At 39.4% G+C, this 23979-nt stretch overlaps 4 protein-coding genes across 4 annotated transcripts in view; 1 reads left to right on the top strand and 3 right to left on the bottom strand.

Annotated features, from left to right (window-relative positions):
- Nucleotides 1–9396, bottom strand: part of LOC128734126 (ribosomal protein S6 kinase alpha-5) — a 44495-nt gene extending 35099 nt beyond the window's left edge. Inside the window, exon 1 of the mRNA XM_053828150.1 lies at nt 8928–9396. The gene's annotated coding sequence lies outside the window, so the exon portion shown is untranslated. The remainder of the gene's footprint in view (nt 1–8927) is intronic.
- Nucleotides 9397–11085: 1689 nt separating this feature from the next.
- LOC128737441 (iodotyrosine deiodinase) lies at nt 11086–13120 on the bottom strand. Its single transcript, XM_053832076.1, has 2 exons — nt 12839–13120; nt 11086–12113 (listed from the first exon to the last, which is right to left on the bottom strand). Exons 1-2 carry the CDS (start codon nt 13035–13037, stop codon nt 11404–11406), a joined length of 909 nt encoding a protein of 302 aa, XP_053688051.1. The 5' UTR covers nt 13038–13120; the 3' UTR covers nt 11086–11403.
- Nucleotides 13121–13480: 360 nt separating this feature from the next.
- On the bottom strand, nt 13481–14140 carry LOC128737731 (CCAAT/enhancer-binding protein homolog 2). Its single transcript, XM_053832429.1, has 2 exons — nt 13968–14140; nt 13481–13878 (listed from the first exon to the last, which is right to left on the bottom strand). The coding sequence occupies exons 1-2, from the start codon at nt 14043–14045 to the stop codon at nt 13555–13557; spliced, it is 402 nt and encodes a 133-aa protein (XP_053688404.1). The 5' UTR covers nt 14046–14140; the 3' UTR covers nt 13481–13554.
- Nucleotides 14141–19980: 5840 nt separating this feature from the next.
- LOC128734426 (CCAAT/enhancer-binding protein zeta) lies at nt 19981–23338 on the top strand. The gene is made up of 4 exons (XM_053828625.1): nt 19981–19998; nt 20069–21872; nt 21941–22190; nt 22260–23338. Exons 2-4 carry the CDS (start codon nt 20072–20074, stop codon nt 23140–23142), a joined length of 2934 nt encoding a protein of 977 aa, XP_053684600.1. The 5' UTR covers nt 19981–19998; nt 20069–20071; the 3' UTR covers nt 23143–23338.
- The last annotated feature ends 641 nt before the right edge of the window (nt 23339–23979 follow it).

Raw genomic sequence — 23979 nt, 5'->3', positions numbered from 1 at the left:
CGTCGTTTTTAAATGGGAATCAATCGATTTCGAAGTGTAGATAATCATTACGATTATGGTCTTTCCAACGAATGTTTCATTCCCATACGAATTTGACACCTTGTACTCATGCGGTTAAATATATGTTATAAATTTCAAAATTTCGTTTCACAAGTTTCCCGATTCTATTAAAAACTGCCTTGTAATTTCAGCTCCAAGTTATTTAAAATTGCCTGATTATTTCAAGTTTTTACAGGCAATGGCCACCGTGAAACTATGTTATTCGAAAAATTCGAATGAATAAACGGTGATCTTGGCTGTGAGTGAGCAACGTTCTTCAAAAATATCTAGCTAGAAACTAAACCCTCCTCACATAGAAAATTTCTAAGAGCGGCCTTTGTTTGCAATTTTAAACTACCGTGGAGAATTAGAAAACAAACTTTTTCCAGATAACTGAACTGTTGAGTTCATTTAAAAAAAATCTGCAATACTACAAGAGTTATGAATTTTTGAAATTAACGATGTCTGAGAAATTCGGAACATTTCTTTTAGAGTTCTGTGGAAAAATCGAAGACTTAAAATTGTTTAAATACTGTTTTCGATCACAACAAAGCAAACAAAGCAATCTGCGCTTTCAACAGTGTAATGTTTGGAAGTGGTTTCAGGAAATCATGTCAGTTCGTCGTTTTTAACTACAGATATACATAGTAGGCAATCAGCAACCCAGTCAACAAACTAATATTTTATGTAAATTACATACCCCAAATATTAATCTTGCTGTTATATTACTTTCATTATAAGGACGTTAAGAATTTTTCAGTTACTCAGAATTCCTACAACTCAATAAACAATCGTTACAGAAGAAGAGTAAGAATTCTGAAAAATGAAAGATTTCTCGTTTGTTCTGCATCTGTTTAATTTGGCAACACTGCCAACACGTACACCATACTCCGTTGAACCGAATTCCCACCCCTAAACGGACATAGCGAGCTTACCTACTCCGCAAACATATCATATCTGCCGCGTACATACTATCGAGAAGAGTAAATGAAACAATCGCTTAGCCGTCTGCTATAGGTATGCGGTTCGCACCAACTTGTTCGCAACGCTGCTGTCTTGTTTTGATCCAATACACTGACAGTGCTGAATGCCATCGATTTGGCACACCAACTGTGCCGCTCACATTCATGCCGACGAGGCGATCACCGCCGAAGGCCTATAGGTAGTACTGGCAGTACTAAGACCAACTAGCGGACCACCGTATACATTCGATGTTGCACTACCAATGACATTGTCAGTTCAGTTTTTCATTTCGAAATAAATTTTACTCAACGGAAGCACTTTAAAAACATGCCATAAAACTCGGATTTTTCTCGAGTGAGAATTGAAAGCTGACATAAGCTACTACCTAATCGGGAAGTTAGTTTGAGAAACTTAACAGTTTGAATGAGAAATCTGATCTAAGTTTCTGAACATAATGATTCCCCTATTGTCACTACATTTAAATGCGTTATTTTCAAACTTAGTTGATGTAATTATGCTACCATGAACGCATTCTCCTAAAAACAGTTTCTAGAGAAGTGTGCAATACTCTAACCAATCGACACACGATTTGCATATTTCGTCGATGAGCCTTAAATAAGGTTCGATTATCTATCATTAAAATTCAAGAGCAGGAAATTGATCGAGAGAAACTGTGTTCTTTGCAAAAGCCAACTTGATTATGTCGCGTTCCTCCCATGTTAATGATTGGTTAATATCGCAAACATGATGACAATTAAAAATAGTCTTTGGTTTACTCTTCGTCAACGAGGAGTAAAACAGCACTTTGAAATAAAATGCCATAATTATTTTCCGCGGTTTAAGCGTTTTTTCATATCGGGAAAAGAAACGTAAGATTTTTTTATGAAGAAATGATAGACAAAGCGAAACTCTTTGAATCGCAATTCATAAAAGCGACAAGTACTAAGAAAATCATTAATTTTTGTGCAATGTAATGTACAGTAGGACTTAGATTTTGGCATGTATATTTCTTGGCAACACGAAACGGTTCACTTCCAAAGTTACAATAAAATATGAATCATTTTTGGCATACATGATCTAAGTGACAAAAGGGTTCCCGATTTTACTATGTTCGCGGATTTGCTTTTCAAGTAAAATGATTTTACAATGTTTGCACTTTGCATGCTTCTTTTCGCGTGGGTTGGTAAACATTACTCAGTACTCACTAGCCGTTATGTTAAAGATGGAAAAACAAGGAAAGCAGTTGATGATCAACTCTTCAACGAAAACAGAAGAGGTTCGATGAAATGCATAAAAAATTGTTGATTTTTATTCAAGGCAATTTTTCAAACATCTTTAGTTAACAACTATGCAAACGAAAAAGAATTTTAAACATTTTAACATTTTTTTATTTTAGAAATATAAGCCTTGAATTGGTAAAGGTTGGTAAACGGCTGGATAATGCGGAATATAGACCCCATAGTGGTCGTTAGCCTCTTATCCAGCCACTCCGATCCCGACCTCCTCGTGGTACCAGCCGGAATACGAGCAACCTTAGCGGAGATCGGGTAACCAACCCCGGTGGAAACTAAGGTCGTATACTAACCGGGAAGGAGGTATAGTGAGTCTCGGCACTATAAGATGGCAGCCCCATCACGAGACTCGGTAGTGTTGCCCCAGTACGGCTACACACCTAAACAACACAAACTAACAACATTCAAGCATATACGGAGCGGAATATTCGGCATCGACCTAGGCGACAGAATAAGGACGACGAATGGAGACTCGGGACCTGGAACTTGGAACTGCAGATCGCTAAATTTCGCAGGTTGCGAGCGGATGCTGATTGAACAGCTGGAACCCCGCAAACTCGGCATCGTAGCTCTGCAGGAAATCTGTCGCAAAGGAGAGAAGGTATGGAAGATCCGTGGCGGAAAGGCCCAGTTTTACCAGAGCGGTTGCGCTACCAACGAACTGGGGACGGGCTTTGTAGTGCTGGGCGGAATGCAGGATCGCGTGATTGATTGGAAGGCGATCAACGAGAGAATGTGTGTATTGAGGATAAAGGGCCGTTTCTTCAATTATAGCATCATTAACGTGCACTGCCCGCACGAAGGTAGACCCGACGATGAGAAAGAAGCGTTCTACGCGAGGCTGGAGGCAACGTACGACAGCTGCTCGTCACGGGACATCAAGATCGTCATCGGGGATATGAACGCCCAGGTCGGTAGGGAAGAAATGTATAGACCGGTGGTAGGACCCCATAGCCTGCACACCGACACAAACGATAACGGCCAACGATGTATAAACTTCGCAGCTTCCCGAGGCCTGGTGATCCGAAGCACCTTTTTCCCGCGCAAGGATATCCACAAAGCCACCTGGAGATCACCTGACCAACGTACAATGAGCTCACACTCACAACTCATAGAGGGCCGGTTCTTCTCTAACATCACGAACGTACGCTCCCGTCGGGGTGCGATATTGATTCTGATCATTACCTAGTAGCAGTACATGTGCGCTCAAAGCTGTCCACCGTATACCGGACACGTCAAAGCCGCCCTCCTCGACTGAACATCAGGCAGCTAGATAACCCACAAGCTGCCGAGAACTACGCGCGAGTACTGAATGAGGCACTACCTTCTTCCGAGGAGTTAGGTGCTTCAAACGTCCAAGACGGTTGGGGCAGAATACGCTCGGCCATTGGAGAGGCCGCTACCGCGGCACTAGATATTGAGCCTCGGAGTACACAAAATGATTGGTTTGATGGGGAATGCCAACAACCGGTGGAGGAGAAAAAGAATGCTTGGAGAAATTATCTAAGTATTGCCACTAGAGAGAACCTGGCCAAGTACCGACGAGCTAGGAACCAGTTGACCACGATCCTGAGGAGAAAAAAGCGCCAAAAGGAGGACAGAGATCGTGAAGAATTAGAGCAACTATTCCGAGCTAATGACACGCGCAAGTTTTATAAGGTGAACCAAACTCGAAAGGGCTACACACCGAAACCTGACATGTGTAGGGACGAGGGAGGGAATCTAATTACAAACGAGCGCGAGGTTGGCGACAGGTGGAAGCAGTTCTTCGATGAACACCTCAATGGCGAAGTCGCAGAAGGAGGCGGAACGGAAATTAACCTAGGAGCGCCCATGGAAGATAGTGATGTCCTAGCACCTGATCTCCAAGAAGTCAAACGAGAAATCAGGCTGCTGAAGACCAATAAAGCCGCTGGGAAGGACCGCCAACCGGCAGAGCTTTATAAACATGGCGGAGAAACGCTAGCAAAGGCTCTACACTGGGTTATTTCTAGAATTTGGGAGGAGAAAAAGCTACCGGAGGAATGGATGGAAGGAGTGGTTTGTCCCATCTACAAAAAGGGTGATCGGCTAGACTGCTGCAACTATCGTGGTATAACGCTGGTAAACGCCGCCTACAAGGTACTCTCCCAGATCCTGTTACGCCGGCTGTCACCGATAGCACAAGGTTTCGTAGGGAATTATCAGGCGGGTTTCATGGGGGCTCGCGCAACTACGGACCAAATTTTTACTATCCGACAGATCTTGCAGAAATGTCGGGAGTACAACGTGGCCACGCATCACATCTTTCTTGATTTCAAAGCAGCATACGATACAGTCGATCGAGACAAGCTATGGCAGATAATGCACGAATACGGTTTTCCGGACAAACTGACGCGACTGATCAGAGCTACATTGGATCGAGTGATGTGTTTCGTACGCATCTCTGGGACACTCTCGAGTCCCTTCGAGACGCGACGAGGGTTGAGACAAGGTGACGGTCTATCCTGCATGCTGTTCAACATCGCTCTTGAGGGGGTGATCCGACGAGCGGGCATCGAAACGAGAGGCACGATTTTTACCAAGAGTAGCCAACTTCTAGGCTTTGCAGATGACTTCGATATTATTGCCAGGAACTTTGCGACGGCGGAGGCAATCTACGCTAGACTGAAAGTGGAGTATAGGAGAATTGGGCTAAAAATAAATGCGTCGAAGACCAAATACATGAAAGGAAGAGGCTCAAAGGAAACAAATGCGTGCCTCCCACGGACGGTAACCGTTGACGGCGACGAACTAGAAGTGGTAGAGGAGTTCGTGTATTTGGGATCGCTGGTGACCGCGGACAACAACACTAGTAAGGAGATCCAGCGGCGCATCCAAGCGGGAAATCGGGCCTACTTTGCCCTTCGTTAAACGCTACGATCAGGAAGCATACGCCGCCGCACGAAGCTAACAATGTACAAAACCATTATTAGACCGGTAGTTCTTTATGGACTTGAAGCCGTGACGCTACTTACGGAGGACATACGCGCCCTTGCCGTGTTTGAGCGGAAAGTGCTGCGGACGATATTTGGCGGAGTACAAACTGAAAGCGGAGAGTGGCGGAGGCGTATGAATCACGAGCTACAGGCACTGCTTGGAGAGACTCCCATCGTACATCTAGCGAAAGTTAGCAGGCTACGGTGGGCCGGACACGTCGTAAGGATGCCGGACGACAGTGCGACGAAAATAGTCCTCTTCAACAACCCCACCGGCACCAGGAACAGGGGGCCCAACGCGCACGATGGCTCGACCAGGTCGAAAGCGATTTGCGACTTCTGAGACGACTAGGAAATTGGCGACGAGTGGTCCAAGACCGAGTTGAATGGAGACGAGTGCTTGAAACAGCACGAGCCACCCCGGCTCTATGCTGCTGAAGAAGAAGAAGCCTTGAATTGGTTTATTTTTCTATTAAGTCTCCGGTACTAGCAGACACAATTTTTAGGTAATGATGTTTATCAATTTCTCATATGGATTCTTAAATGGTTCATTGGTAATTTTTATTGGAAAATAGTCTTCTAAATTACTCTTGCAGTGAATAAAAATTGAAGTTATACTAAGTGTTGATATTATATATGTGAAAATCCTTAGATGTCTGGTATTGGGGAACTTTCCGCTACTGACGAATACTCACTGTACAGTTCATGATCATAACAACGCGGTTGCGATTTTTTTAATAACAATATGAAATTGCGGGCTTTCCAAAGACTCTTCTGCAAACAACGGTTATTGAATAATGAATATTAATTATACGGAAACTAGCGATAGCCACGGCATCCTAAGAAAAATGATAGTTTTGTAAGAAATCTAGCAAATTTTACTGAATCAGACGTTGTTATTTTTTGTTCGACAGCTTTCGTGTAATACACAGTTAGTGAAGGCGTGGCTAGTGCTTCGATCTTATTGACTCGAATAATCCCTCTCAGGGCCAGTATCGCAAAGTTTTAAACAGTTACCTTACAAATAATAAGTTTTTGAAACTGGCAAAAAAGGGGCGATCGTTTACCTGTGCGACAAAAACTGATATCCTTTGGGGGAAGACCGTAATCAAATTTTGTTATTGGGTTTGCTCCTCAACCGATCTGCAAGACGCCGTCATATCAAAGGTATTATTAATGTACGTCGCTATATAATTTGACTAAATCGGTTAGCCGGTTTTGGAAATATAACTAGAATAATTTCTAGTGAATATGGAAGTGAAATTAATTTTAGATTGCCCGATAATGCGACACCACGAATCATACTAGAAATATGTAATGCGGAACATAATAACCACGTAAATTTTGAATACTTTTGGGGAAGTGGAAGTCTTCTGGCTCAAACCAAAACCCGTTATATGGCAGCTTTGATCCCACTAGATTTTGAATTAGAATTTAAATCATCTAGTTAGGACTAGGATCACATTACATTAGTTACATCCAGATGAATGTGTCCAGTTTTATAACTTGGACTAAACCCGTCATGCGACCGGATATAAAATGAGAAAGGTGATTGGGATAAGTACCCAACATAGCTCTGGCTATCTTAGGTCTCTATATAGCCCCTTCATGTACCCATACCTGGGAATATTTGCAATTGAGTAGCTGCAGCTGGGCTGAGAAATGCAGTATCTCATCGTTTTCAGTTTTTAATCTGACAACTAAGCAGGTTTAAGCAAAATGTTGTGCCGCACGACCAAGTGTTATCTGCATATTATTTATATGTATTATTATTTTGGAACTTGGTGTGTTTAACCTATTTCCAGAGAGCGCTACATACTTGGACTATGGCAGCCAGATTGGTCTGATACTGTGAATTCATCCCCAAGTAGCCGGCGCCCGAGTACCACTTGACCTTTATGAGCAAAGATATTTTCAGCGATATTATATAGAAAGTGTTTCGAACAGGAGTCCGCCCAGTTAGCTCCGGGATACGATGCTGGCCTAACAAACCAGTCGTCGTATATGTTCGAATCTCGTCTGGAAGGTGCAGGTGCTGCTATAGAGTCAGTAAAAGATCGTTGCACTAACCCATTGTCATGAACTCTAATAACCGGTTGCAAAGTCTGTCGATAAAGAAGGGTCAAGTTCTCAAGGACGTTTAACACCCGGACGAGTTATTTAGACAGGTTTCGCAAGGGTTAACTATTAAATTGACACTGGCAGATGTATAGAAGCATAATTCTATTTGGCCCTTTATTCGCACTATTCGTAACCACTAATATCACAAGTATCAAACGACATGAACACTACATCCATAAAATGTTGCTTAATATGACGTCCAGTAGAAATTAAATTTAAGAATAAAAAACAGTTTGCATTTAGGGGTATGAAATGGGGAAGGCAATTGAGAAGAAGCGTCAAGCATGGCCATCCCAAATCCCTACCTAGCGTTTCCACGCGGCCTTACCCGATAATTCTCGAAAATGAATAGCTAAGCTAGGGGGCACCGATACAGTGGTGAGATAAGTGAATCCGGAAGGTATAAAATGCTTAAAATTTGATTCTAAATTCGTTTAATATCCATATATAGCCATCCTAATAGGTATTATATATTCATGTCATAAATTTAATAACTCATTCTTATTATTAATCACACATATTTCTATTGTATATCTATAGTGAATGGGAGAGCATCAGGGTATCGAATGAATCGAAGACGGGATGAGCGATGTGGTAACCTACCCAAACCATATAGGGTCGGAGGATTTTAATGCGCCCTTCTATCACACGAATGATCAAGCAAGTTAAGTTTGTAAGGCAAAGTTATTTAGCGAGTAACCGAATGTAGGAATGCGGGATGCTGGAAGGAGTGTCGTACATTCCTGTGGAATCTTGTAAGCGATTTTGCGTATAGGTCCACCGAATCCCTTTTGGTCCTTCACGAACAGTAATAGCGTTAAAGTTGCTAGATAATTCGATTCTGCGGTAATTCTACTTGCATACATATAGAAACCCCTATGCACACATACAAAAAAACAGATTGCTATTAGAGTACAACTGGGGGGTTATTGCTACGATCCTTTTAATTCTAAGATTTTACCAGTGATGCCTAATTGAGATTTGAACGTTTGATAATGATTAGTTTGCCTTGACGTAAAAAATTTAAATTAAAAAAGACTTCATCAGGCATCCTGTTACCTAGTTATTAATGATGTTAGTAGGTATCGTTCAGGGTTTCATTACTTTAGATTTTTCCAGTTTAGTTCAGATATTCCACGTGTTTATTACAAATTTTTTTTTTGTTTTCTTGCTGAAGGCATATAAAACCGCGTAAAGTAAATGTCAGTGTTAACTAACCTTCTTAGATTTTTCAACAGTTCCCGAAATAGGATTCGTCCGGATTCGTGCTAGCTAGAAATTCAACTAATTATATGACCAGATAACAAATTTGATGGCGTATCTAAACTATCCAATTTGCTACAATACTTTGCAAACTGTATTCAACTGCGTAAGAAAAACTGACATTGTTATAAAGAACATCCAGCTCTCCTTTCTGTCAGATGAGCAGATAACATTTGTAAACATCGCATAACCTCACATATGCGACGGGCAAAACGGAATCGATCTGGGAAACCCTGGATTCGGTTCTAAGAAATAATCACTAATTCACGCAGTACAATCATGCGAAACTTACCTAATCGTACACTTGGTCGCCCAAATTTACCTAGAAATGGTTTTTTCTAACCAAAAGCACACCAACGCTGCTATTTTCACTGAAGTTTTCCCAAACAAGATTGCGTGAACACGTCCAAAAATGGCGATTGCATTGCCGTTTTTATTTTCCACGGAAAGAAGGCATTTCCTGCGAAAACAATACTGCTTACTCGTACACTATCTAGTCATTGGTAAACGCACTTCACGAATCACAGATTTTGAATATCTGTACCGAAATATATCTTCCTTGGGCCGTAAAATATGGAAAAGTCACAAAACTTCGAACTCACTTCTAACCGTAACCGTAGTCAATAAAATACAACGGAGTGGGAAAAAGTTTAACCTTTTTCGTTTCGTATACTGCTTGTACGGCTTTTACCTACAGTATATGCTTCTGCACTGCGGGTAGCAGTTTATTTCGCTTCGACACGTTCGCTACCCCGTTACTGGCTGCAAGCGTACAATGTTTTCTGTCTTTCCCGTTTTCCCTTGCACTCGCGCTTGTGAATGGTGATAGCATAAATCAAGATGGCGAGCAAAACTATGACAGTATGTTGTTTGCTATAAAATGCTGGCACTTCACAGCATACAACGTTGCCAGTTTGCTGGAATTGAAGTTGACTTGAATCTTATAACGTTTTTGTTTTTGCTTAGGTCTAACCCAGGTTCGGCCTGGTTCTAATCGAACGGCTGTCAAAACGTTTGTTTTTTTTCCGTTTTTCCACTAAGGTTGAACTTGGTTTCGCGTTTTGAAAACATTTCAAAAATAACCGCGAATTCTGAACGTCCTCATAAGGTTTTGCAAGGTAACGTCACGAATGAACGCAATTCATACATTTGACATTCACTCGTGGTTTGTTTACTATTTGTTAGGTCACAAACACAAACACAATATGCATAAACTAAAGTTAAACGTTTTAAAAGTGTATTGTCCAGCAGTGTCACCCTCTAAACTACTCAGAATGATAGTTTTTGTGCTTTTCTGACCTGCCGCAGACGCCCTTAACAATATTCACTTTAATCATTTTAACCCGCATTCTAAGTCGATGTAAACAAACCACTGATAGACGTCAAAAAAGCGAGGTTATGCTCGCCCGTGCAAAACCTTATTGTACAGAAGAGGAAATTGGCTCGGCAGTTTTTCTACTAAACTGGTCTATTTTGGATGCTGAAGAGAAGTAAGTTGCATATGAGCTATATTGCCAAAGGTGTGCCAAGCGAGCTGAACTTTGCTTTATCGATCATGAAACCTCTACTTAGCCGCGGTTAGTTATACTTATAAGAATGGTACTTGCTCGAGGTGCGGATAAAGCCTCTTGCCAAGGGCAAAGTGTATAACAACTAACAAGTCTCCACACTTCCTGGCTCTACACTGAGAAAACTTTTCGTATAGTTTCTATGGGTCCCACACATAGATTTTTGCAATGTGCCCAGTTAATGAACTTTATATGCCAAACAGTTATAATTTATGGATACACGAAACTTTTGCACATACTATTCATATGCGTATATTTTTTATGTGTATAATTGCACATACTATTCATATGCGTATAATTTTTATGTGTATTTCTGGGAGGATTGTGTTTATATGCGGCTCATGATAACTATAGGGAATTTCATATGGAAATTTACTATTAGTTATGTGCAGAATATTTTGAGTGTAGAGAGCGAGATTGGTTGAAAAGTAGTATAGTAAGAACCCTAAAAGGTAAAAAGGGGTGAAAACACCGACACTTAAGCACGGATAGAAAGCAGTTTGCTTACTTTATAGCGATACTGAAAAAAGAATGAAATGCGGAATACAACACCTGGATGATATTACAATACATCAAAATACTGGTCGTAGTGATAATATTCATACAAAAAACTTAAAAATACACCAATCACACATATAAACCAAGTTGATGTCCTAAAAGTAAACAATCTTGTAAAGGTGTAAAACTGTGCTGTAAGTAAACAATTTTGTTGAAGTTTATAACTATCCCTTCCGTTCAATCAATTGACCATTTGAATATTAAACCTAGACGAACTTGATGTCCTGAAACTTAAGAAATTAATAACAATGATACACTAGGCAGAGGTATTTGGAAAAATTTAATCTTGACCTCACTTAACAAACATTTTAAATTTTCGTAACAAACTGTTGAACATTTGATAAATCTCCAGCATTATCTAATAGAATATCTACTTTTGTAATTTTACGTCAGGCCAGCGTTCGTGTTCCTAGGCACAGACCCTCATACTTTTGAATGAAAGCTAAACTAAGTTAAGGAATAGAATGAAATTTCCTGAATAGCGTATATATTCAATCTTTTATTAATCGTTAAATATTTGTCAGTAGAAGTAGTATGGACCGACTTAAGATTGCCAACTTCTAAGTATGGTGTGATGGCATAACATATTTCACCAATAGATTAGTTAAATCAGATTTTATTCATAGTATCCATCACTAACATTTACTTGTATTTAATCGAAATCTGATCTAGGGATTTGCGCTTTAGATCAGGTACAGTGCAATCTTCCGCTGCATACCCGACGGGAAGTAATACCAATAATTTCTCGTTTACCGGTCGTCCAAGCAGATTCCTCAACGCAGGACCGCAATTTAAGGGCGTGGTCACGAGCGAATTCAAGCCAGCGGCCTGCAATGCACAAAGTAAAATTCCAACGGCGATCGAGGTTGAAATTTCATTATAGTAATGTTGTTTCTTGCTCCCATCTGCCTTGAAGCCATAGGTTTGCTTAAAAATTAGAATTAAACAGGGTGCATCACTGAGGTATTTTTTCACATGGTTCGTTCGAAGGGGTTTCAAATCTGTGGTCCATTGTTTGGACATTCGCTGCTGGTAGTTCACGAATTCTTCTGCCTCGATGATTTCTCGTATCTCTTCCTTCAGGGTTTGCTTGGTGACTAAACAAAAGGTCCATGGCTCTGTGTGTGCCCCACTGGGACTGGTACCGGCTGCATGGAGGCATTTCTCAACGACGGTAATATCGATCGGACGCGTACTGAAAGAACGAACACTTCGTCTATCGTTAACAATTTCATAAAATTGGTCCGCCGCTTTCCGAGGATTGGAGTCGAGCGTGACCGTAGCCCCCTTGAAAGGAATATGTTCCTTCTCTTCCAATACTGGAGTTGGATCAAACTCGTACGACTCGATTTCTGGCAACAGAAAGTACAAATTGAAATAACGTTATTTAATAAAAACTATTCATAATAGTAACAATACATTAGTCTTTCGATTTTTTTAATGTTCAGCTTGTATATACACATATAGAAAGCTTACACCTACAAATAAAACATATTAAAATGACAGATTTCTTAAATTTTGGTTATTTTCGAATCCATCGAATTTGGTTAGCTCAGATTAGATAAGATTAGCAAGATTAGACCTTGCTTAAGTAACCACGCAGTGATTAATAAAAATTGACATAAGTGCATACTTTGTACGATCCCAGTCATCACATTAACACTGACATTTCTTTGGATTAGTGGCAATGTTTATGTTGAATATTTAGCTACAGCACATTTTTTTAAATAAACTACATGTGTTATATATTATAACAGCCCAACGTAAATAATTCATAACTCATAGATAACGTGTTAATATCACAATCACAAAAAATACTATATTGTGTTGAGGATTAAGTTTGATTCTTACCAAGGTCGAGAATAGTTTAAACTGAAATCTGAAAGTTTACACTTCTAACATCTATGTAATACCATTCAAAAACTTTTGCGCACAAGGCTATGCCCCTTGTTCGGTTGCCCATGCAAACTGATAGGCAATAGACATGCTCATGCCAAAGCTACTTAAATTGATCCCTATGCTTGTTTTAAGCATACAATATAATGAACTAACGATAGATGAACCATTTTTTCCGTACCTCCAACATATTCGATACCATCCAATTTTTGCTTCGATTCGACAACAGGAACTTTTTTCGATTTTCCTCCGCCATAGAGATGTTTATCGTAAAGGAAAATGATAAGATAACATACCACTAGTATTGGAAATATATATTTCCAGCAGTTTACAATAAGTGACTTATCCACACTGTGAATTATTTCTTCTATAAATCCCATTATTGCAAAATCTTCCGATTCAGTTAAACAAGAAACACTTCGTTCACCGTAACTGCAAACACCAGCCAGATTGTAATGATAAGTGGCGAGACGACCGCAAGTTGTCTGTCAGTAATGCCTTCACTTCGTATGCATGCGAAGACTTATTCTATATCTCGTTAAATATGAAACTAGTATTAAAATCGTATGCATGATTATTGAAGATTCGCCCACCTTACTGTTAGTGGATTTGATCAACCGGTTCCCAGTATTCGTATACAAGAGATATGAATATACAAATGAACAAATGTGATGAGCTTGTGAAGATAAGAAAATTGCGCGCGGATGACCTCTGACCATATTGTTTGCGTAAGTAGGTTATTGGAGGCCAACGTTGCTTATTGATTTAAAGGGATTTTCGAAACAAGATTTTAACCAAGTTTTAATTTAAATTAGACATTAATACTAGGGACACAAAATCTACATACATATTTTAAATTTACTTTAACGAGCAAGGCTCACATTTAACGTAATTACATCAACTTTTGCTGGAATTTCCAGCCTTACGGCTGCCACCAACAGACCTGCCACTTCCGCTAGACTTTTTCTTGTTGCTGCCTTTGCTATCTGCTTCGTCAGCTTCATCGTCGGAGCTCTTCAGTAACTCTGCAAGATTGACTCCACCCAGTTTATCCGATTTGGCTTGGGCTTGTGCAAGAAACAATTCTTTTAGGAATTTCAGGTCCTTTGTCTGGTTTTTTATTTTATCCTCTAAGACTTTGTTTTTCACCCGCAGTTCATTGACCGTCTGTTGGGTTTCCTCAGTACGTTGTTTGGATTTCACCCGACTTCGTTTTACTGCCTAGAGCGAATGATACAATATTTAATATCTTTTTAATATTCAAAATTCCACTTTCTTGTACTGTATTTTTTTTGTTTACAATATTATACCTGATTGTTCCGGTCACGTTTTTTCCGATACTCATCGTCATCTTCATCTGTCGTAGGAGCTTTACGTTTCGGAGGCATACCGACACGATTTCAACAATGACAAATTAACGAAAAACGTACAAACTTTACAATAATTGTAATAATTATTCACGTACCATAAGAAATTAAATATATAAACATTGCGTCCAATGACAAATGGGAAGGAAAGAGCAAAAAATTTCATTTAATGATGCAATATTTGGAATGCTTCGAAAGCGAAACTGTCACTTGTTTTCATGTTACCCTACGGAATCCGATAACACGAATGAACATTGGTAACGCGGATTAAGGGGTTATTTATTTATCGCGTCAACGCGTCCGTCAGCGTTATTCTGACAGTTTTCCCGTGGGTTTACTGTCAAATTAACGCTGACGGATGCGTTAACGCTGTATTCTGTTTGGGCCTTAACGCATCATGCAGGCTCCCAAGTAACAACAGTAGCTGAATTGCAAGAGCAATTGCTGTTTACTGGCAGCTTGAAGGCTATCAAAGCTGTATAAAGTAAGCACTTAAATGGTGGTGTGAACAAGCGATGTTTAAACTATACTTTAAGTTCTTCAAACCAGCTCTCTCTCAAAAGCTGATAAACAAGCTTAATACCCAAGTACAGTACCATCCCGCTAATCCGACAAATTCATGGCCGGATTAACGAATTTAGACTCGATAATCCGGCAGTCAAACTAATGTCAGTGAGGGTTTGAAATGTCGTGTTGTTTACATCCAGACGTATAAACAACTCCGGAAATTTTCGAAAAAAATTGTCGTAAATACGCAATTGAGTTGTGTTCTGTTAAGCAATGCACAATTTAAAGTATAAAATACTTTTTAATACATGGTTAGCTTCGAAATAAGCACAAGAACGTTAATCTATTGATAAGAGTGACGAATAAATAGAGCTCTTGGCAAAACTGAAGACAGTTATAAGGAGCACCATTTACCATTTCAACTTAGTTCGAATAAATATACGCATATGGACAGTATGTGCAAAAGTTTCGTGTACCCATAAATTATAACTGTTTGGCATATAAAGTTCCTTGACTGGGCACATTGCAAAAATCTATGTGTGGGATACTTAGAAACTATACGAACAGGTTTCTCAGTATATGCTGGTCCAGCAAAAAATAACTCTCAGCCGTTTTGTTTACATTTGCCCTTTTGTTAATTCTATCTAGATATAACAATCTGTTAGACAAATTAAGAAAAACCAGTATAATCAATATATATAGAATGCCAGTGTCGCTGCAGTGCGCGTGGTAAACATCACACATGTTCAGATAATGTATTTACATTCTATATACATATGTGTGTGTGAAATTCATCAAAAGGGGAATCTCATTGTCAAACTTTGACAACCAGTTTAAAATTTGGCTGCCAAGTAATGTGATTAGAAACTTCGTTTGCTTCAAATTTCTGAAAAAATCGGTGCAAAAGGGCGCAGTAGTGGGATTCAATTCATCCAGACGAAAAGAAAAGGAACGTTTAAAAACATATCACTGGCATAAAAACACAGCGGTGAGCGCGCTGTTGACAGCACCAACTAGCACACAGATAAAGAACAGATAAATAACAATGAGCAACTTTGAAAATGAAGTTCCCGATTCACAGACTTGATACAGATTGTTAGCATCATGTTTACCACAATGAGTCCTGTAGAAAAAACAGCGACACTGGCATTCTATATATTGATTCTACTGAAAAACCCCACCCCCTGCTGGTTATGTAATATTTGACGGCTTCTTAGGCGTTAGGCCTTTATTATCCTGATTATCCTTGATCAATTTCTACCACGGGAATGACACTTCCAATACCAACCTGTACAAAAAAAACGTAGCCAACATAGAGCGGGCCCAAGCTGACAGCTTCATAGATGGGCTCAAGCTGACAACCAAGTCAGATGTGTAAATTGTTAAATTTTGTTAGTTTTAGTTTGATTTTAGTCAAGGTTTTAGCATCACATAGCCAATGCCAGGCAGGCAATAGGCGTTTTTGACAAGCTATCGCCCGCTTGGAGGCGCTGCATAAAAAAGTGATGAAAAGTAAAATCGCTGTCAAACTCCATACATTTTTGAAAAAAGCTGAAATAAAATACAGTTTCTGCATTGGCGGAACTAGGGGGGGGCTAGGGGGGGCTAAGCCCTCCCTAGAAAAGATTTAGCCCCCCCTAGAAAAGTTGACTAAGTTTTTTAATTTTTGAAAAACCAATAGTTAGATAACTAAAGGTACGAAAAACTTCAGAGTAAAGTTTATTTGCATAACTGTTATAAGATTCCAGGCATTAATGTGCATTAAATTTTAATATGCCGACGAAATAAAACGGTTGAAAAAAATTCCGGGGGCTATAGCCCCCCCTAGAAATGAGCGCTAGTTCCGCCAATGAGTTTCTGATGAACCTTTTCAATTGCCAGGATGTTAGATAGTGAAATATTGGAAGAAATTTGTTTATCTACGCTAAGGTAAGTGATAGTATTCGAATTAATTAACTACATGGCAGAAAAATGTTAATGTTTGATTTTGTTCCGGATGAAACAAAAGTACATAGGATCAGCTGTAAAATTTACATATCCTGCATAGGGAATCACCAATTATTTTTAGTCTTCAATGTATTCCAATGTGTTTTTAAATGTTAACGGATTTATTTTCGTGATTAGCATCATCTGCGCAAAGAACCAAACATATAACCTATCAGTTCGTAAACGTAAATACACTTACGAAGCTCTAATAATCTCCCGAATCAGAAACAATATATATCAAATGAAAGGAAATGCATTTTCTAACCTTTATTATCCATTTTCATCATTCCCACTGTTGTTAATTCAGTAAAATATTACTTTGAAAGTTGAGCTACATATAGGTGCCAGCAAGCATTTTGGGAATTGCACTTTTTTTGTAGTTCCAATAATCACAACCAGGTAGCGAACGGTTGCTATTAGTTTTGCTCGAATTCGCCTATCCAGCTTTCCACGAGCGATAATGGCGGTTATTGAGCACAAGTGGGCACAATCTTTTGACATTCATTGGAGGAGCGTCGAGTTCGCCCTGACGGAGTTACTATGGAAACATCCATGATTGTTTGTTGTTCGAATCAAGGTTCGAATATAAAAATGTAAACATTGTTCAATTTTGCAGATCAGCTAAAGAGGAACATAATTGAACGGACAACAAGTTTTATTAATTTGTTTCTTCGTAGTTTTCGGATATTTCAGGGAGAATGGCCAAATATGCAGCGGAAAGTTTCTTATTAAAACGAGACACTGTTCGAGAGCAAACTTGGCAACGGCTCGACTAATATGAAGTTCAATGTTCACGTTTGCCTCTGAGTGCATTCGAATGTTTAATTCGCACGATTGTAGAAAGTATCCTGAGCCGGTGCTTTCAGGAAATTATGGCCACAAACCACTACAAAAGTTTGAATCCGTTCAAATATGTTCCACTTCAGCTGATCTGCAAAATGAAACAATGTTTATATTTTTACACTCGAACAACAAACAACCATGGATGTTTCCATAGTAATTCCGTCAGGGCGAACTCGACGCTCCTCCAATGAATGTCAAAAGATTGTGCTCACTTGTGCTCAATAACCGCCATTATCGCTCGTGGAAAGCTGGATTGATGCGAAATACATGAAACTGTGAAAATGGTTAGTTAAATTCGTTTTTTGAAATCGCTTTGCGTTTGCCGCCTTTTACATGTGAGCAACGAAAATGTGACGTCATATCAGCCCCCTGATTTCTACCACAGGGATATCATAGAGCTTTCTGACAGCTCAACCACCCACACAGCGAACACGAAAAACGCATGTATATACATGATATTTGCCTCATTTTGGCAAAGGGCTGATGCCAAAGTAAATTGATATATACCAGGTATGTGACCATCGAGGGTTGCATTAGTGTGTGTAGAAAGAAGAAGAAATAGTTCTGAAATATGGTGGAACTTGCATGAAAATTAAAAAATAAGCAATATATTTTAAAGTCATTTGCACTTGTAGCCTTCTTTATTAGGCGTAAAAAATTTGAGAACATGGGTGACTAACTATTTCGATGTGCAATTGAAAAATGAATTAATGTTTCTAATACTTCACGATCAATACGGTATACGGTTGCTTAAATTAAAACACGTTCCATCCAACATTTTGCTTGGATGATGCTCTTAAATATGCCTTTGATGTCTTCTTTTAAAAAATAGTTTTATTCGAATAGATGCTTGTGCTACTGCTTGAAAATCCTTAAGTTGAAGTCACTGTTCCAAGATGATACCTTTTTATCATAAATTTACCCGTCTCAACACTACGTAGAAAACCATAAAAAGTAATCTTAGATTGCTACAAAACGGTCTTAGAAGATAATTAACACTTTAAAAGCTTACCAGAAATCAGACGAAAAATATCGCGGGCGGATAACAATGTTGCTCATGCTGCTTATTGAACAATCATGTTCTAGCATTTTAAAAAAAATCTTTTTTTTTTACTACTTGTAGGAAAGCGATATAACGACATTTCTTTGAGACATCTTGATACCGTTTTGACGAAAAAATCTCCGCTTGCAATTTGGAATGTTGCACTTCATTGTATTCATGAAAATACATAGTAGAAATAATGTTCTAAGCATAAACATAAAAACTGTGAGAAAAAAAATAGACAAATCTTGCGTATCCAACGATTTTTTTAAAAAATTAACTAATTTTCCTTATAAAATGCTCGAAATCTCAGAACTAGTGTAGATGTGTTAGTGCAAAGTGTATATGACAGCTCGCATTGTCATATACCTGGTATATATCAATTTACTTTGGGCTGATGCTTGTTTGCCTCATTTTCAAGCACCAACACATACAAGAATGGAAAGGTCTGTAGCTGAGAGAGAGTCGCAGAGACGGTCTTCTTTTTCTTATGCTTTGGCTGTTCTTCTTCTTCCTATTACGTTTGCTTTCATTTTCGGGCAAATAAATGAAACTTGTGCGTGAACATCTCATTGGACGTGTGAAGTGTGCATTTTATAATAACATATTTTGGTGTTAATTGTCACACGGGCATTTCAGTTTTTGCAAAAATGTTAATTTACAATTGAGACAAACAAGACTAATTCAATTTCGAATGTGTTTTTCACAAAAACACCGGCAGAAAACTTATGAGAATTAACAATACTTTTCCATTTTGGGACAACGATAACGACTGGCTGCATTTGACAGATCGTACTGGCTGCATTTGACGTTAGAATTTTTCCTCTTCGCGAATCTCTCTCAGGTCTGTAGTATAGAGCTTGCTAATTTGCGGTTGTGTTGGTGGTTTGTTTTCCCCCAGTTTGAAAAACGACATGGAAAAACCAACAGCAGCAGCAACAAATCACGTGTACGTATACGCGGCAAAGTGTGCGTACGGCAGCTGTCAGCAATCTCAATTACCTAAAGTGTTACCTGTGTTACCCGTGCTTGTAACGCTCCATTCCCGTCAAACTTAAAACAGAGCTGCCAATTATTTAGAGCATTTAGAGTTTTCAAAGTTTTTTTTATTGAAATACAATGTAGCTTGCATTTCGATTTTTCGGTTTAAATACAAATTTGAGCTGACTCATCGCTGTCGTATAAAAAAATTGATTGCTAGGTATTGTCAATTGCAAGGAAAATTGTACCATCCAAAGTGCGATATCGCTCATAAAAGTGCTATTTTGCATTAGATCGTTTCGATATCTTCGGCGCACTTATTGCTTGGAAGATAACGAAAAAGTGCGCCGAAGATACCGAAACGATTTAATGCAAAATAGCACTTTTATGAGCGATATCGCACTTTGGATGGTACAATTTTCCTTGCAATTGACAATATATTTAAAATTCTCGATCGAATATAATATAAATATCAGACGCACATCAGGCACATCAGACACTAACACAAGATAATGAAAAAAAAACAATCTAACAACACTGCTCGTAAACAAAACTGTTCACGACGAAAAATCCATATTAAAGTTTGTTTTTCATTCTCGGTGCCGCGCACATGTGGTAACATATTTCAATTTAAAAAACGTTTTAATAAGGCTAAGTTGTCTAAATATTGCCAATTTATTTACAGAAAATGGCTATTAATAAACAGAAGACTAATAATCAAAAAGATAAGGTGGGTAAGCAGCTCACACTTAAGAAACAGCACGGAAATCAAAAAGAGAAACAGAAGAAGAAAATTGTTTTTAACGAAGACGGAGAACAATGTGAAGTTCCGGTAGAATTACCGGAATCCAAAGAGGTGGAGTCACATATCGGTAAGACAGATAAAACAAAGAAAAAAGGTCATCGCCGACCGGCAGATAGCGTACAGGAAAGCAGTGATAAAATTGAAAAGCGCTGGTATGATTATTTTGATGGTTACAACACAATCGGTGAGCTGGTTGAGCTAAAAGATGCTGGAATAGTCGAATTGCGGAAGCTTTGTCAAAGCGCGTTCGACAGTGAATGCCGTAATCTTTCAAAGAATGATCCGTCCGATGCGAAATGGTTGCGAACGGCGCTGGAAAAAGGTACTTCGCGTGATCGGGCAAATGCTGGCGCGTTGTTGGTACAAACGAATCCGCTGTGTAACGTACAAGCGCTGGAAACAGTGATTGCTATGGTAAAATTGTCCAATAAAGGCCACCTCGATGTTGTTGAAATATTGACGGAGCTGATGCTAAATTCTTTGATGCCATCGTTCAGAAAGCTGATTTCTATTCCGCTGCGCGGAGCTGACTGGAAGAATATTAGAAAGCTAGATTTGGAGAAAGCTTTACGGGACCAAATTTTTGCTTATTGGCATTTCGAGGATGCTTTGAGAGACATCTACTTCACTTTTCTAAATAATATGTCGGCTTTGATTCAAACGGGCCAGGATAACAGTAAAATGAAAGTTGTTCAGTTTTCTTCTAAACTGTTTATGATGATTCCGGAAAAGGAAGCATACCTGCTGTCAATGTTGGTTAACAAACTTGGAGATCCAGGAAAAAAGGTCGCAGTAAAAGCCATGTATCATTTGTCTGAAGTGGTTAAAAAGCATTCAGCTATGTGTCCAATTATTGTTACTGAAACTGAAAAACTACTGTTTCGAAACAACATATCGCCAAGCGCTCAACACTACGGACTAAGCTTTCTAGCAGCCATAAGCAGATATGGCGATTTTGAATCCTGTGAAAAAATGATCAACATATGTTTTTCCTTTTTCAAAATTTTAACTGAAAAGGGTGAGGTTAACTCAAGAACCATGCAAGCGATTCTTGCATGCTTGCGAAAAGCGATTGGAAATATTAAGCGTGACGTCGATATAGCGGATTTCGTAAAACCAGAAGTACTTGATACGGTTTATCGGTTGATCCATTTAGCGGATATATCTATCGCTTGCCAGGCCCTCTCCCTGTTGCTTGAAATCACTGAAAAGAGAGGACCAGAACAGAATCGATTCTACAATGCGCTCTATCGAAAACTGTTGGATCCTCAATTGGCCACTATAGGACCTCGGATATCAAACATTTTTTTCTACATCCTTCATCGTGCGATACAGAACGATCCATTACCAGACAGAGGACAAGCCTTCATCAAACGGTTACTGCAAATCGCATTTTATTTTCCACCATCTCGAGTCTGTGGTGTTTTGATAATTATCAATAAAGTGCTTCGAAAACGTAAACATCTTAACCAGGACGGATGCGAGCCCTCTGACGAGCTCGAGCCCGAAAGTGAAGATAAAACTCAAATCAAGACGGAATCAAATCGTGAAGTGAAGGAGTACGATCCGTTTCATCGAGCGTCGGAATACGCTGGAGCTAAATATACGCTTAAATTCGAATTATCTCGTTATCTACAATATTTTCATCCAACGGTTCAAAACTTTGCTCAAAGCATAATCGATGGTAAGTTCTAACTTCTTTGAGGTTTAAAATTCAAAACCGATTAATCTAATGAGCTTTTTTTTTTCTAGGAACTGCACTTACATACTATGGTGACCCGTTGAGGGATTTTTCGTTAGGTCACTTTTTGGATCGATTCGCGTTTAAAAATCCTAAAAAACCAAAGACGGAACTGGCTGAAGATGGAACCCAAATACCTCGAAAAAGACCGCTGGGAGTTGCTCAGCGAAAGGGTGATTACGTACCGAGCGGTTCCCGCGGTTTGCCCGTTCATTCGCTTACCAGCCAACACTGCACTGAGGATGAGCGGTACATTTTTCGGTAGGAATAATTTCCTTATAAAATAAGACTGGTATATTAGACTGAGTAAATGTATTTTCTTTTGTTTAGCTTTTTGGAACAGAAACGTGAAAAAATTGCAGCCGCAAAAGAGTATGCTAAAGCGAAAAAGGCTGAAGCAGGAATCGTTGATGATGAGAATGTCGATTCGGACGCAGAATCTTTGGATGACGACGAATTTGAGTCTTATCTGGATCGTTTGGGTGTGCCCGGCGGAGACGATGGAGCGGCTGATTTGGATAAAGAGGTGGACTTTATCCGTGAGTTTGAACAGGATCTGGCTAAACAGAGCGAGAAAAATAAACGTAAAAAGGCAGCATCGTGCGAGGATGAGGATGTTGATGATGACGATGACTTTGGCGACTGGGATGATACGCAAGACCAAGATGATGATGATTTAGATGAAGACGACTCTGCTGTTGATGATGATGGTGAAGCTGATGAGTTTAGCGATGGCGGTAGTATATCTTTGGATGAAGATGACGGCAGTGATGAGAAAGATTCGGACATTGACGACGACGACGACGAGGACATATCTGAAAGGCCTCGAAAGCGGAAGAAGACTTCTGGAATTAACGACAGAGAGTTCCAGAAGAAATTGAAGTCAAATGATTTTAACTCATTATTCGCTGCGGCTGACGATTTCTCGGAAATGTTGGAGCAAAATGTCACTTCGAAAGATAAATCACACGGCACGCTTGGAGAGGTTTTCAATAAGGACAATGCATCCGTGAAGCAAATGGCTTGGGAGCAGTCACGTTTTAGCGGTAAAAATCGAATGCAAAGCGGCAAGAAGCGCTTTGTTAGTAAGAAGCAAGGTCGTTCCGGAAAGGCGGAGAAGACATTTTCGAAAGGTGGCGCCAGTAAGCAAAAATCGTTTGGCAAATCGATTAAAAAAGGGGCTAAGGTAGGTGGGGGTAAACGAAAGAAATAGTTTGATAGATTTTTCGTTATCTGTTTTATATTTTTTGTGAATAATTTTCGCTGTAGTGTAAAACCAAAAAATTTTACCTTGGATTATTTCCGAAATTCCAGAGATAGACTACCGCATGGCAACTAATTACCATGAATAGTCTGCTTCAGAAACGCATTAAGATAGTTTTCCATGAGCGGAAATGGCGGAAAACGAAAATGGTGGTGCCAAAATCAATTGACAACGTGCCGCCATTCTCGCTCATGGAAAGTTCGATATGAAAACTATCTTTCATATTTTCGGCCAACCCCATATTCTCGACAATTTAACAAACCTACCGATTTGAATGAAATAACTCAAATCCAATATAAATTAGCTCCTTCAATATGAACTATTTTTTTTTATTTACACATTGACTTTCCTTAGTGCGGCGAACACAATTAACGTTCAGCACGAGCTATTCGCTATCCAGATAAAATGAAATGAAGTACAAGAAGACGAAGATTTGAATTGATCCGAATGGAAATTGGAACCCAGATTGATGATACCCAGCAACGACAGAAGAAGAGATAGACCCAGAGGCTCATGGCGATGCAGCTTAGCTAATGACATCCGGGCTGTAGACGAGAACCTGTCCTGACGACAGGTAAAAGCCATGGCGGGTAACCGTCGGCAGTGGAGATGTCTGATTTCATTCCTTTGTTCTGCCGGACCGGCGGACATGGACACATAAGCAAAATTGGTGAAACCCACTTTTGAACTTTACGGAATTGATGATCCGCGATAACTTAACTAGTGCCCGGTGGATATCATACCAAAAATAGAGCAGCGCATTGTTTGTTGATGTTGAAGTGGTTC

The sequence above is a fragment of the Sabethes cyaneus genome, chromosome 2 (genome assembly GCF_943734655.1).
Source record: "Sabethes cyaneus chromosome 2, idSabCyanKW18_F2, whole genome shotgun sequence".
NCBI classification, from domain to species: Eukaryota; Metazoa; Arthropoda; class Insecta; order Diptera; family Culicidae; genus Sabethes; species Sabethes cyaneus.
Note: the sequence above shows the minus strand (reverse complement) of the source record. Positions and strands in the feature narration are given on the sequence as shown.